At 46.0% G+C, this 15,135-nt stretch overlaps 1 protein-coding gene across 2 annotated transcripts in view; it reads right to left on the bottom strand.

The window, feature by feature from the left end:
* LOC134369294 (protein HIRA) overlaps positions 1 to 15,135 on the bottom strand; it is an 83,320-nt gene that overhangs the window by 11,770 nt on the left and 56,415 nt on the right. For both annotated transcript variants that reach the window (XM_063085644.1, XM_063085645.1), the window contains 7 exons: positions 7,150 to 7,354; positions 6,640 to 6,744; positions 4,749 to 4,897; positions 2,585 to 2,746; positions 1,924 to 1,982; positions 1,444 to 1,549; positions 83 to 205 (listed from right to left, as the gene is read on the bottom strand). In XM_063085644.1, coding sequence (XP_062941714.1) covers positions 83 to 205; positions 1,444 to 1,549; positions 1,924 to 1,982; positions 2,585 to 2,746; positions 4,749 to 4,897; positions 6,640 to 6,744; positions 7,150 to 7,354 — 909 coding nt within the window. The remainder of the gene's footprint in view (positions 1 to 82; positions 206 to 1,443; positions 1,550 to 1,923; positions 1,983 to 2,584; positions 2,747 to 4,748; positions 4,898 to 6,639; positions 6,745 to 7,149; positions 7,355 to 15,135) is intronic.

Here is a 15,135-nt window from a genome sequence, read left to right as displayed (position 1 = left end):
CTACGTGGACTGTTCTTGTACCAACCCAGTCACTTCCTGGGGCAGGGCTGCTGATAGTGGCCACAGTTATCAGGTCACGTACTTGGAAGTGCGGCCCTGGATTATGGCTAACGGTCCTGAGCACAGCATAGCGTCCTGGGATGGCAGGCTGCTCCTAAAGTCTGCACACTGGGCCAGTGAGTCTTGCTTGTCAGAAACCAGGTTCCTGAGGAGGCAAAGGCAGGAGCAGATCTCAGGAAAATCGGGTCTACTAGAGGCTGGCCAGGAGGTCACAGAGAAGCAAGCCCCACCCGACATAGGCAGAAAGCCAGCAGAGGCTGAGTGCCATTGCTTTTCAACACAAGTGCCCATCCCTGACAGGTGTCATGGTAACGGGCCTGATAAGCTATTGTTCCAAACGAAAACTGAATGATAGTGAAGGTGGCTGATTGGGTATTGCTGTGGACATTTCAGCTCCACAGTCTTGGTGCTGGTTCCAGATGCCTGGCTCACACACTGCCATGGTTTACCCAGGGGCCCACATGGTCTGGGACCTCTGGCCTCCCTGTGCTTCTACAATGTTCCCAGGCAGGCAGTTCTTCCACCTTCTGTGGACCCTTTACATCTTTGTTAAGAAAACATTCTTCAAACATTTTAAAAATAGCTGGGTGCCTTTGTAAGGGTGTCTAAGATACAAAGATGCCTATGAAGAGTCAACATTTCTCTTCTTAAATAATCAGCCTTTTTCTGTTATACTAATCTCGTATAATACCCAACATTTTGCAGTTTGGGAGAGCAGGTGGTGGAGATTTCTTTTCACTCAAAAAGAAATCTCAGTGTGAGTATAAACTTGGCTCTTTGCAACTATGAACAGAAAACAGGCTAGAAGGTAACAAGCTTTGGTTCTGATGGACCAAGGGTGTAGGCCAGAAGAGAATTTCCTGGAGTGGCTGGGATACAATTTACACATTTCATATGCCTGGGTTAAGATCTCTGATGCATTAAGAGATTTTGCAAATACAGAAAAGGGCTCTAAATTCCAAACTGGGCAGAGAAAAAGTATGAATCATCACAGCTGGGTGAGTGAATCTGCACCATTACTAAGTCATTAAGTCTGAAGTGTTACTAAGCTTACAGAAATTGACTAGTGATGGCAAGGCTACTCTGGAGCAGAGTCACCTATGCTGACGATGGCAAAAGAGGCCAGCCTGGATACATATCAAGACCCACAAAAACTTTTAAATGCCTATTCCAAAAAAAATGGCCCCAGAAAACAATGCAGAAGGACAGAGCCCCTATGCAAAGGCTCTGAGGGTAGAGGCCATGGGCCACGGTGTCCACAGGGACAGGGTGGAATGTGCTGGCTGTCACTGCAGCCTGCACTCCAGGATCTGAGCCTTTGCTCTGCTGTCCAGAGCAGATGGACACTCTCCAAGGTAGCAGGGCTGGGGGAGGCTTGCTTACCATGTAGAAAGTGATGGATTAAAGCAGTATGCCTTCCCATCGGACAGGTTCATCACTGGGATTCCATGCTGCGTCAGCAAGATCTGTGATACCGTCATGTCACTTCCTGAGGGACAGCACAGGAATAAGTTCTGGGTGTGCTCCGATCAGCAAATGTTTGCACATGCACCAAAGGAGAAATCTGAACCCCAGCTCCCACGGCTCCAGCAACAAGTGCCTTAAGGCCAACTCAGCAACAGGGGGACGGGAGAGCTGCTAAGTGCTGTGTAGAAGTCATTCTCAATACCACCTGCCAGGCTCTGTCACCTCTTGGGGACTCATTCAAACATGCCCTGGAGAGCGAGTGGACCCCCTGCCTCATTGAGAGCCTCTGGCTGTGCCCAGAGCCTGGCTCTCCTCTGGGCTACATGGGGCCCTTTTGCATCAGACTTGGGACTCAGGCTCCCCAGGGGAGGAAGGGCAGCCTGCTGCTTGAGTTACCTGCCAAGATGGAGTGTAGAGACTCTTCTTTCACCACAACCACCTGCCTGTGAACATCCCTAAGAGGAAGACAGGGAATAGTTTACTTTCTAATTGGGGCAAATGTGTCATAGAGAGTCCTCGGCTGCTCAGACACCCTGGTCCCTGCATGCACCCCCAGCCCTGGCCTCTCCTAGTGAGATGGGCTCTGGGTCAACAGTGGTTTCTGCTCCCCACATGCTACTGCACTCCCTCGGCCAAAGTCTATAGCAGAGGGCCCAGGAAACAGAGCCATGGAGACTGCCCCCAATGCCCACACCACTCTGGGAGAAGCTAGGCCATAGCAGCCACACCAGGAGTGTGGCTACACTCTGACAGGTGAGACCCCATTTCTGATGAACCCTACATAAGGATCCTGGCACATGCAATTAGGCAGTGCAATTTATCACGTGGTCTGCTCCTGTAAGGGTGACAGCAGGGTAGGCAGGTTGCCTCACCTCACCTTGTACACCCTCCCTCAGCCCTCGCCCACACAAACAACATTGCTGACTGCTCAGGGCCTCCTCTAGGGCCTGATGGCTGGCCTTCTCCACTACCTGCCCTGCCCCTGCAGTGAGGTGGGACCTGCACAGCCTTGCCCTTTCCCACCTGGAGCCTGCCCCACCCCACGCCTGCCTCTTACCAGACAGACAGTGTGGCCGCAGCAGTGAGAGCCATGACATAGGAGCCTGTGCAATGCAATGTGGAGATTGGGGATGGCAGGAGGATGGGAGGGAGGAGGCGGCGACCACAGGTGGAGAACACTGACAACATCCTCTTTTCACAGGCAACACACACCACGTCACTGAGAAGGCAGAGGGAGGCAGGTGTCATGGGGGCTGGGTACTGCCAGAGGCAGCTGCTCTGGGGCGGGGCAGGGCAGGGATGGCGGGGTTGCCAGAACCTGGGAGCCGGCCTGAGATCTCAGATGAGAGTGACTTCTGTGTTCTTCCTGCCTACAAGGCTGCTTGGAAGGGTGTTGGGGCTTTGGAGGGCCACCACACTCGACGGTCACTCAGGAAGCATGCCTTGCTCATCAGGTAAAACCACATAGATCCCACATGACCGTCTCCTGGCCATAACTAGCCAGTCCAGTCCTGAGAGGGCTTCTGCTGAGGCAGGCCGGGAGAAATGTGGGGTCACTGGTATGCCCGTCCACAGGGGAAACCAGCTGTGCACTCAGAGGGCTGTTTTGGCTGGGGTGGGAGAGGCGTATCACTCCCTGGACAAGGAGTGCCTCTAAGGAGAACACCTGTCCAGTGTCTCCCGAGTGACCACCAGGGCCCTCAGGCGGGCCCAACAAAAGCAGGCTGCTGCCTTCTCAGTGAGGGCCCCCTGCAGGCCCAGCCACAGGCCCAGGGTGAGGCTGCAGTTCAGACCCCAGTCAGTAGGAGCAAGTGTGCAGCCAGCACAGCGAGATCCTGACCATCGCAGACAATCCAAGAGCTCTCCTTTGTGTCACTCCTATCCTGCTCAGCTAGGGCCTCGGCCTGCATGGGCGTGGCCACCCCCCCCCCTCAGGAGGCTTACAGGAAGAAGGTCGGCTAAGGAAAGAGCTCTCACAACTGCCTTTCTAATGAGACACTTGTTATTGGCTTCTGAAAAGGGAGAGGAAAGTGAGATGTTTTTCTTTACAAATGTCCATTTTGAGAGTATGAATCAGAGAAGAACCTGCTGCAGGACCCAGCAGCAGGGAGCTCTCTGTGGAGCTGTGACTGAATTCTAGCCAATTAGCTCTGATGGTCAGGGCGTTCCTAAAGCCAGCCCACAGCTATAATTCTGGGGCTGCAGCACTGGGGAACAGGCCTACAGACTGGGCCTGGGCTGGAGGAACTGTGCAGGCAGAGAGGTCCCAGGTTGCCCTGCAGGCCTCCCTAACGGCTACTGTGTCGCCATGGGGGGTGCTGTGCTGACATCCCTTAGCCCCCAGCTGGCACATGCCACCTTCCTTGGGATTGGGAGCTCAACCTGCTCATCCTAAGGGAGAATGCACAGAAGGAACAGAACAGTGGGGTCCTTCTAGGCCTAACACCAAGGCCCACGGGAATCCTGACCTAAGACCTAAGACCAAGTGTTTATAGACACATGTGAAAGCATTCACATGTGACCTCATGCTAGATGATAAAGGGTCTAACTAAAATGGCTGTATCTGAGCAATCATCTTTGTAAAACTCTGGTAATAGTATCTGCCACATGGTCCTGACTGCAGCCCTATGCCTGGTGGTCAGCTGAGGAAAATGCTGGTCCTCTTTCCAGATTGAGTGCAGGCATGGACAGAGCTCATGTACAGTTCCAAGAGCCCATGGGAAGACATTGGGAGACTAACCACTAATCAAGGTCTCTTCCCAAAGAGCAGAATCTGGGGAAGTCTGTGATGGGGACTTAGGGAACAGTCAGAAATTCATCCTGACCATTTTGGATGAAAATCTGGGGTTCAGAGAAAGAACCAGCCTAGGTCGAAGAGAGCCAGGCAGACCTTAGCCTGGAACCTGAGACTCTGGGGATCTGGGCAGACAAGGGAATCAGACCACCAGATTCAAAGACTGGCTTGGATAACCCTTGAGGGCTCAGTTTCCCCATATGTAACATAACACGGGGATAATGATGCTGACTTCCTTGGGTGTTGCAGGGATCGAGATGACAAATGTACATGTGTGGGCTGGAGTGAGGCTTGTGTGAGCCTCCATGGGAGCCGGCACTTGAGGGGCCATGCACCTTCCCGGACAGTAATAGTGCCACCCATCACAGCAGGTGGTGCCTGCTTTCCATGAGAAGCCAGGCCAGGCTGAGGTCCTCGCCCCCCTTACCAGCTGCCGGCAGCAGTGAGGATCCGGCTGGTGAGCACTGTCTCCCACTCCTTCCCTTCCCGGTTGCACTTCAGGCGGCTCAGCTTCACACCCCCCACAGCAGTCACTTCATTCTCTACCTCTATGTACATGGAGGGGTCGGAGCTCACCTGGAAGGAGGAAAGCAAACACATGTCTTTTCAGGAGACAGTGGGCTGGTTTAGATGTGGGCCATGGGACAGGTGAGATGTCCAGAGGCCCTGCAGCCCTGGGCTCTGAGGCAGGGGGAAGACATTGACAGGTAGACTAGCTGGCTGGCCAACAGAGAAGGGTGATGGTGGGGAGCGGTCACAGGACTGGGTAGGAGGGCCAAGGGGCCAGAGGGTCAGATATGTGGCTCCCCAGGGCAGGGAGAATGCTGGGAGCTGGTTTCCCACCACCTCTTTTCACAAGGGAGTAACCTGTCCCAAGAGCAGGACTTTACCAGCCAGGGACAGAGCTGGGAGAGAGACTTGGGTTTGTAGCCTCCTAATTCAAAGATCCTCCTATCTTCAAAGATTGCTGAGTTTGGCAAGAACAGTGCTTGGAAGGAAAATCCCCAAGGTGCTCTTCAGTTTCCATGGCAGTGAGCCTCACTCTGTCAACTGAGACCAAGGTAGCAGGCGTGTCCCCAGCATAGCAAGTGTGAGAAGTGCCTGTTTCAGTGCCTGATACCAAATGGGCTCAGCCTCATGTGTGTCTGGGGAGCCGACCAACAGATATGCTGTATGGAAGACCAGGCAGAACTGCCACAGTTGGCATTCGTGTGGCCACGTGAGTGTGTGAGCTGGAGCAGAGGGCCAGCAATAGCCTGGAGCCTTTGTCTCCTTCACAGACACCCAGACAGCAAGAACAGTCCCAAGCAGTGCTCAGTGTTGAAGATGCCCAGGGGAAGGGCTGGAGGAGTTTGGGAGGGGAGTTTTATGCCGAAGGCCCAAGAAGCAGGGCATCAGGAAGGAATTTGAGTCAGGGCACTTGTGAGCTCAAGAGCACATCTGTGTGCTGGTGACTGCTGGTGGCGCCCCCTGCCTCCACTCACATCAGCAACAAGAACAAACCATGTAGGTCCCTACCATTTGGCTCCACCTGCTTCAATCCTCTGCACCATGGCCCAGAAGAAATAACAGCTGGGAAGGGTCAATGCCTGCTCTCCAGGGCCCTATGAGGACCAGCCTGGGCCCAGAGCAGTGTGTGGCCAGTGGGAGTATACACAAGGTCCAAGAAGGTTGGCCAAGGATATGCACTTGAGCTGAGGTACAAAGGGTGCGCAGAGAGGTGACAGTGTGTGCAAAGGCACCATGGCATGAGAGTCCTGGACACTGGTGCTTGGCTGTGACCAGAGGGCCTCTGTGTATAAAGGATTATTTGCTCTAGAATTGTGTTTTCAATAAGCACATGGTTACTAGCTTCCACTCTGAGAACTCAAAAAGCTCTGACAATGACTCAGTGCTGGGCACTGAGAAGTAGACAAGGCCAGCGGGGCGGTCGGGAGACAGACCATGACTACAGTCCAAGGCACCAAGACTGAGGCTGCCCAGGGCCAAGTGTGGAGATGGAGAAGGCTTCCAGGAGAAGGGACACCTGAGATGAGTCTTGAAAGAGATGGCCATCCAGAAGATGTGATGGTAAGGGCAGCCCTGGCGATTGGGACTTCAAGAGCAAAGCCGCAAAGAGACATGAGGATGGGGGAGAGGAAGCAGCGATCTTGCTAAGATCTGGCGGGTACCCAGATCAGCTACAACTTCCTCCAGAAGGTGATGGAGAGCCACTGGAAAACAGTTCCTAAGGCAGTGACAAGATAGGGTTTATACTGCGGGAGAGAAAACGTGTACGTGCTTATGAGGGAGAGTTGGCAGAGGGTCCCAGCACTCACCTGGAGGGTGAATGCTCTCTGGGGGCCTGGAATCGGCAGCTTCAGTGCAAGTGTTGGTGCAGACAGACACATGGCCTCCTTCTCTGCAGTCAGGACAGCTGGAGACTGGAACAGCCAGAAACATCCCTGAGTCCCACTCTAATATTACAGGGGGGTAGTGTTAGGAAAAGGTAATTCACCCAGAGGTGAAGCTGAGCCTGTTATAAGGGCATTTCCACCTACTCAGTGAAGGAGAAAGCATAGGGGAATGCTACAATGATCCTCACCTTACTACAGGTAAGGTAGATGATAACAGAGAAACTGCTCAAGAATTCTGGGTAGGTCAAGGGCAGCCCCGAGGAGGAGCGTGGTCTCTGTGCTACATTCCAGGGGGATACATGTCTAAGTGAGCAGGATCCCCAGGTGTCCCACACTGATGAGTCACACCACAGAGTGTGACTTGCAGAACCTCTAATCACTAAGCACAGAGAGGCAGGGTAGGGGAAGGCAGGATGGGCCCACAGGCCTCACCTGAACAGAGAGAGACACAGGCATAAGGCGGGAGTCCTTTCGAGGACGCCCTTTCTTCTTCTTCTCTACTGTCTCTACCTCGAGCTCCAGTTTTCTCTTGGATAGTGAGGAAGGCTTGACCAAAGGGACCTTTTCATCACTGTCACTGCTGCTCTCCAGGAGGTCCCGGGGCCTCAGCTCTTTCACAAGGTTCTGCTCTTTTAACCTGCACAGAGAAGTTATGTCACACTTCCCTTCAAGCAAGAAAAATGTGAAGTGAAATATTTAGTGTTTAAGAACCGCCCCCCCCAACCTAGAATTCTGTATCCAGTGAAATCATGCCTCAAAAGTAAAGGAGAAATAAAAACATTCTCAGAAAAAACAAACACACACCTCAGGCAATTTGTTCCCAGCAGATCTGCCTTGCAAGAAATATTAAAACTTTTTCAGGGAGAAGGAAAATGATGCAGGTCAGAAACTCACATGTGCATGAAGAAAGGAGGGTGTTAAAGAAGGAATATGTGAATATAAAGTAAAATCTTTTATTTTTCCTATTCTCAGTTGATCTAAAGATAACTTTTTGTTCAAACTAATAACAGCAACCATGTATTAGATGATTATAGTTCATGATGAGTGAAATAAATGGTAGTAATATTATAAGGGAGAAATTGGGAATACCCTGTAATAGGGTACCTGTACTATCCATGAAGTGGTATAAAAGTATGTGCAAACTGTAGGGCAACACCAAAAGGTTTTTAAAAAAGAAGTAGAATTGATAACGCTAAAAGAGGAGAGAAAACAGAATCATATAAAATGTTAAATTAAAACCACAGAAGGCAGAAAAAGAGGGGAAGATAAAAAATTAAGAATAAATGGAATGAACTAAAAACAGTTACAAATATGGTAGATATCAATCCACTACATCAATAATCACCTTAAATGTAAATGCTCTAAATATACCAATTAAAGACAGAGAGTGACAGAATGGATAAAAAAACAAAACATTTTTAAAAATGGGTTTATGTTTTAAAACATATATAATTTTCATTATACAAGACACATAGATTACAAGTAAAGGAATGATTTCAACTGTATGACATTCTGGAAAAGGCAAATCTATGGAGACAGTAAAAAGATCAGTGCTTGCTGGGGGTTAAGGAGGAGGGAGGGTTGAATAGGTGGAAAATAGGATTTTTAGGGCAGTGAAACTATTCTGTAAGATACTATAATGGTGGATATGTGTCATTATACATTTGTCAAAACCCATAAAAGATATAATACCAAGAGTGAACAATAATGTAAACTATGGACTTTGGGTGATAATGATATGTCCCACTCTAGTGTGGGATGTTGATAGTGAAGGGAGGCTGTGTGTATGTGAGGTCAGGGGATATATGGGAACTCTGTACTCTCTGCTCAATTTTGCTGTGAACCTAAAACTGCTCTAAAAAATATAGTTTATTTAAAAAAAAGTAAAGGAATGTAGAAAGACATGCCATGCTAACACTAATCAAAAAAAAGGTGGAGTAGCTATATTCATTTCAAAGCAGGTGTCACAGCAATGAAAGTTATCAAAGATAAAGAGAGGCATTACACAATGGTACCTTAATTCCAACCTTCAATTCTCCAAGAAGTAACAATCCTTAATTATGCATATGCCTAACAACAGAATGTTAAAATACATGTGGCAAAAACACAGACTGCAAGGAGAACTAGACAAATCCACTATTATAGCTGGAGACTTCAACACCCCTCTAACAGAAACTGACAGATCCAGCAAACAGAAAATCAATACAGACACAGTTAATTGAACAATATAATCAGTCATCTGAATTTAATTGACATTTATAAAATACTTCAACAATAGCAGAATACACATTCTTCTCAAGCTTGCATGGACCATTCATCACAAAAGATCACATTTTGGGCCATAAAGCACTTCCTAACAAATTTAAAAGAACAGCAACCATACAAAGTATGCTCTCAGACCACAATGGAATTAAACTAGATATCAATAACAGAAAGATGATGGGAAAACGCCCAAATATTTAGAGATAAAATAAAATACTTCTAAATAACACATACGTCACAGAAAAAGTCTCCAGAGAAATAAAATGTTTTGAACTAAATGAAAATGAAAATAGAACTCATCAAAATTTGTGGCATACAGTGAAAGCAGTACTTAGAGGGGAATTTATGGCACTCAATGCATACATTAGAACAGATCTCAAATCAATAATCTAACCTTCACTCTTAGGAACTAAAAAGAGATAAGCAAAATAAACTTAAAGCAAGTAGAAGAAAATGAATAATCACTGAAATTGAAAACAGGAAAACAATAGAGAAAATGGACAAAATAACAAGCCAGTTCTTTGAAAAGATCAGTAAAATTGATAAGCTTGTAGCCAGGTTAACTAAGAAAAAAGGAGAATACACAAAATTAGTGTCAGAAATGAAGGAGAGGCCCTCACTACTGATCCCATGGCAGTAAAAGAATCATGAAGGAATTTTATGAACACCTGTATGCCCACACATTTGATAACTGATGAAATGGACTAATTCCTTGAAAGAAACAATCTACCAAAACTCACAGAAGGAAAAAGAGATAATCTGAATAGGCCTATATCTATTAATAAAATTGAATCAAAAATTTTTTCCAATAAAGAAAGCACTAAGCCCGGATAGTTTTACAGGTGAATTATACCAAACACTTAAAGAAGAAATGATATCAATTTGCTACGATCTGTTATAGAGAATAGAAGCAGAGGAAATAATTCCTAACTCCTATGAGGCCATTATTACCCTAACACCAAAACCAGACAAAGACATTAGAAGAAAAAGTATAGATCAATATCTCTCATAAACATAGATGCAAAAATCCTTAACAAAAAATTAGCAAATTGAATCCAGCAACGTATAAAAAGGATTATATACCACGACCAGCTGGGCCTTATTCTAGGTATGCATACTGGTCCAACGTTCAAACACCAATTAATGTAGCTGGCTGGTTATCTCAGTTGGTTAGAGTACGGTGTTTATAACACCAAGATCAAGGGTTCAGATCTCCATACCGACCAGATGCTAAAAAAATCAAAAAACCAAAACAAAACCCCCCAAATCAATTAATGTAATCCATCATAACAACAAGGTTAAAGAAGAAAAACCTTATAATTTAAAAATATATGATAATCACTAGACATAGAAAAAGCATTTAATAAAATTCAACACCCATTCACAATAAAAACTCTCAGCAAACTAGGAATAGCAGGGAATTTCCTCAACTTGATAAAGAATATCTACAAAAACTCCATAGTTAACATCATACTTGATGGTGAGAAACTAGATGAAAGCAAAGATGTCTCTGCTCACCACACCTATTCAACATGTACTGGAAATCCTAATTAATGCAATAACACAAGAGAAGGAAAGAAAAGGTACAAAGATTGGGAAGGAGGAAAAAACTGTCTTTGTTCATGATGACATCACTATCTTTATGGAAAATACAAAAGAATGAACAACAACAAAATCTTGAATTAGTAAGTAATTACAGCAAGATTTCAGGATACAAGGTTAACATAAAAAAGTCAATTAATTGCTTTTCTATATAACAGCAATGAACACCTGGAATTTGGGCTTTTCTTTGTGGGTAGTTCTTTGATTACTAATTCAAATTCTTTACTATTCACGTTGTCTAGTTCTTTTTGAGTCTGTTTTGGTAGTTTATGTCTTTCGAGGAATTTGTCTCTTTTATCTAAGTTATCTAGTTTATTGGTATACAATGAAATAGCATACTTCATAATCCTTTTGGTAGTTATGTCCCCTCTTTCATTTCTGATTGTATTTATTTATATAATAACCATATTTTAATATGACTTTATGTTCTGCTTTTTTCAAACACTCCATTTGAACTATTTTTCCATAGTACTTTTAGTCTTCATTAATATTAATGAGAGGCTACATAACTGACAGCTTACTTCTTCAACACTTTTCTTTTGTAGAAGTTAGGTAAATACTTTCTTACGATGCTTCAAGAAACATTTCTTGAAGAGACATGACAGAATCCCTGGGTCATAGGCACCATCACTAAACTACTTTCCTCAAGGAGTCCATCATGAATTACACTCCAGCCTGGTGCCCAAGAGCTCTCAGCCTTGCCTGCCTCCTCCCTGCTTACCAGCACATCTAACCATGGGCCAGCTGTTAGCCCCTAAACTGGGTACTGTCTTTGGGCTGTTCTCTGTACTGGTAGCCCCAGGTCATAGAAATGTGGACAGGTACACCAGTGTCTAGAATTCTGAACTCTTTCCATTTGTACCCATATAAAAATTGGAAAAATCACAAGCCCTTGACTCTGGTCTGTGAAACCAAAGAGCCTGTTTCCCACTCTTCTAATGCTTTTCAACAGGGAGTAGCATCCACCTGCAGGCATAGATTAATGTTCTGAAAGCCCTAAGTGAGTGCTTCTCAAAATCCTTAAAATCTTTTTTAAAATTTCAAGAGTGTTGTGTAAACTATAGCTTTGTAAAATGCAGTAAGAATGTCATAGCAATGACAAACTATCACAAAAATTTCTAGACGATTTGATCACTTTCTGAGCCCATCTCAACACTGGCCTATAAAGTTGACTTTGCTTGGCACTGTCCCAGCTTAGGCTGCTCCACTCTATGGCTGGGACTTCTACTAGAGCCCTTGGGAGTCTCCTCACCTCCTGCCTCTGCCTGACACCCCATTCAGGGCCCCTGTGGCCAGTGGCCCCTTGGGAATTGCACCTCCCTAGCCCCATTATGGGCTGGCACCAGTGGTCACCCTGTGCCCCTGGGAGCACTAGGTTGCGGATCTATAGCAGCTGATCCTGGACCCACACATTTGCTGAGGAAGAGCACAGCTGGCTGGAGCTGCTCAACTTATGAATGGGCTTCATCCTAGGTTCTTTCTGTTCAGACCAACTTGCCCGGTAGTCACCCACCCCAGGTCCCTCTGTGCCTCTCCCTGACACATGGCTTCAGGGCAGAGTGCAGTGGGGGACCCATAGTTTCACCCAGGACTGCCACTCTGTATCTGGGAAGCTAGCATTCAGCTCTCAGACTCACCTGAGGCTCTTGGCTAATAAGTGCCACAACAGCAGGGGCTGACATGTGCTGCTCACCTTGAGACAAGGACCAGGACAAGGCTTTATAGGCACTCTTCAATGCTCAAGGAACATCTTTTATGAGGCAGTTCTCCTGGGAGGCCCATTCTGCCTGTGAGGCACCAAAAGACTATGCATCTTCTGACCATAGAAGACTATGTATTCAAGATCAACTGACCAGGAAGCAGGGAGCTGGGACTCAATTGCAAGGCTTATGGCTCTGAGCACTGCCCTGCACCACCAGGTGACACTGTGTCTCAAGGGAAAACCTCCATTGATTGGTGTTTTAAAGAGTTCTTCCTGGTTTTCATTGAGAAACAATGCATGAAATAGTCATATCAAGAAAGCTTCTGCATTTTCTGTAAAGCTTTTATTAAAGATACTGGGCCTTGTTTTATTCCATTTTCCTCATATGAGGATCTAACCCAAATTCCTCTCAGAATTTAGCACCAGCCTCTTGGAGGCCCATTAGACACACATTCTGTCTTGGAAGCAGGAAGCTCAGCCCTAAGTGAATGCTCACTTACTGCCACGAGTGACAAACTTGATGGCCCCTTATTCTATAGGTCTTGCTAGAGCAGTATGTACGGCTGAAAGGTCTTGTGAGATTTTGGGAACACAATGCCAAGGGACCAACCCCAGTGGCATCAGGACCCCAGGACATGCAGTCAAGACTGCCCCTAGCAGCCCAATTCAAGGGGTATCCTCTGTGCCTCTCAGTCAGGGTGTACACCATCCAAGAGATAAGAAATAGTGTGACCAGGGCATGGAAACCCCCAAGGCAAACAAGGAGTGGCTTCCTCAAGGAGCAGAAAGACCTTCTGTCTATGGCACTGTTTCTCTCAGGTGAGGATTTAATTTTATTTATTCTGTTCAGGACTCACTCCATTTCCAAACCTAAGGTTTTAATACTTTCCAGTAAGCCTGTTACTCCCTCTTGACAACTGCCCTGCAGCATGTCCTCTATGGGGGACTCCGGCAAGCTGCACAAGGACTCTCCCTCTGCTCACTTCCTCACCTCTGTGGCACTCTGGCTAGTTCCTCAGACTGAATGCTCTCTTCAGCTGGCTCTGATCTGCTCTCTGAAATATCCACTGACTTTTTAACTGCAGTGACTAATGTATTATTTTTCTTTTCTAAAAACATTTTTTGGTTAATTTCCAAATCTGTCTGGTCTGTTTTGATGGTGTGTCATTCTTTTTATTTTTTATTGAGACATAATCCACATACCATAAAATCTACCATTTTAAAGTATGGAATTCAGTAGTTTTTATTATATTCATACAATTATGCAACCATCACCATTGTCTAATGCCAGAGCATATTCATAGTTCCAAAAAGAAACTGTACCCATCAGCAATCACTTCCCATCCTCTGCTCCCCCTAGTCCCTGGATACCACTAATTGTTGTCTCTGTGAATTTGCCTATTCTGGACATTTCATATAAATGAAGCCATACAATATGTGGTTCTCTGTGACTGGCTTCTCTCACTTAGCATGTCTTCAAGGTTTCTCCCTGTTGTAGCACACATACGTACTCTACTCTTTTTTATTAGTGAATAATATTCTATTGTATAGGTATACCACATTTTGTCTATCCATTCATCAGTTGATGGACATTTGGGTTGTTTCTACTTCCTGGTTATTATAAGTAGTACTGATATGAACATTCATGTACAACTTATTGCATAAAAATGTCTTCAATTCTTTTGGATATATACCTAGGTATGGAATTGCTGGGTCATATGATAACTCTGTTTAACCGTTTGAGGAACTGCCAGACTGTCTTCTCCCATCCACAGTGTATGAGGATTCCAATTTCTTCCTATTCTCACCAACACTTCTTATTATCTGACCATTTGATCTTTAGATTATAGCCATCCTAATGGGTATGAAGTGGTACTTCACTGTGGTTTTGATTTGTATTTCCCTGATGGCTAATTATGTTGGGTGTTTTTTTTTTTTTATGTGCTTATGGGTGATTTGTGTATCTTCTTTGGAAAAATTTCTATTCAAATACTTTGACTGTTTTATTTCATTTATTTATTTATTTTTCAATGTTATACTTTTCTTGTTCTCTTTTAAAAAAGGAAAAAGAAATGTCCCCGAGACTGTTTTTTTTTTTTTGAAATTCAAAGAGAGAGAGATGCACACATGCACATCCCAAACATGGAAGCCTACAAAATGCAATTAGAAGACGAGGATTTGATTGTTGCCAAAGTCCGCCATGGCAATCATTCTGTCAGGGGTGATGGCGATGCTGGAAGGGTGGTCCATCTGCCCAAATCTGCTGCCTTGAGTGCCAAACTTGTACAAGAAGCTGCCACTGGATTTAAATGTCCTGTGTTCCTGGAATCAGCTACAATGATGAGCCCTTCCTGGTCCACGGCCATGTCTTGGGGGCACAGGAACTGTCCATTGCCAGTGCCCTTGGAGCCCAGCAAGTGTGCCGATTGGTAGTTTGGGTGAAGACCAGGAGCTGGTGGTTGCTGAAGTTGGTGACCACCAAGTGGTCCTCATGGTTGAAGGCCACACCTCATGGGGAGTCAAAGTGCTTCCAGAGAGTTCCTTCAAAGCCATACTTATTCAGGAAGAACCCATCAGGCCCAAACAGCTAGATCTGGTGGTTCCACTGGTGGGTCTTGCCCTCAGAATTCACTGCCACATCCCAATGGTAGTTGAACTGCCCGTTCTTGGTTCCTTTCTCACCAAACTTGAGGAGGAACTGGCCCTCAAAGGTGAAGATCTTAATGTTATGACTGTCCTTGTCAGCCACCAAAATCCTGTGTGAGGTGTCACAGGCCACCCCCACTGATCAGTCAAACTGCCTGGGCCAGGAGCCCAGGGTGCTGAATTTGTGGTGGAAGGTATTGCAGGGC

The sequence above is a fragment of the Cynocephalus volans genome, chromosome 2 (genome assembly GCF_027409185.1).
Source record: "Cynocephalus volans isolate mCynVol1 chromosome 2, mCynVol1.pri, whole genome shotgun sequence".
NCBI lineage: Eukaryota > Metazoa > Chordata > Mammalia > Dermoptera > Cynocephalidae > Cynocephalus > Cynocephalus volans.
This window is presented reverse-complemented; position numbering and strand designations above follow the sequence as displayed.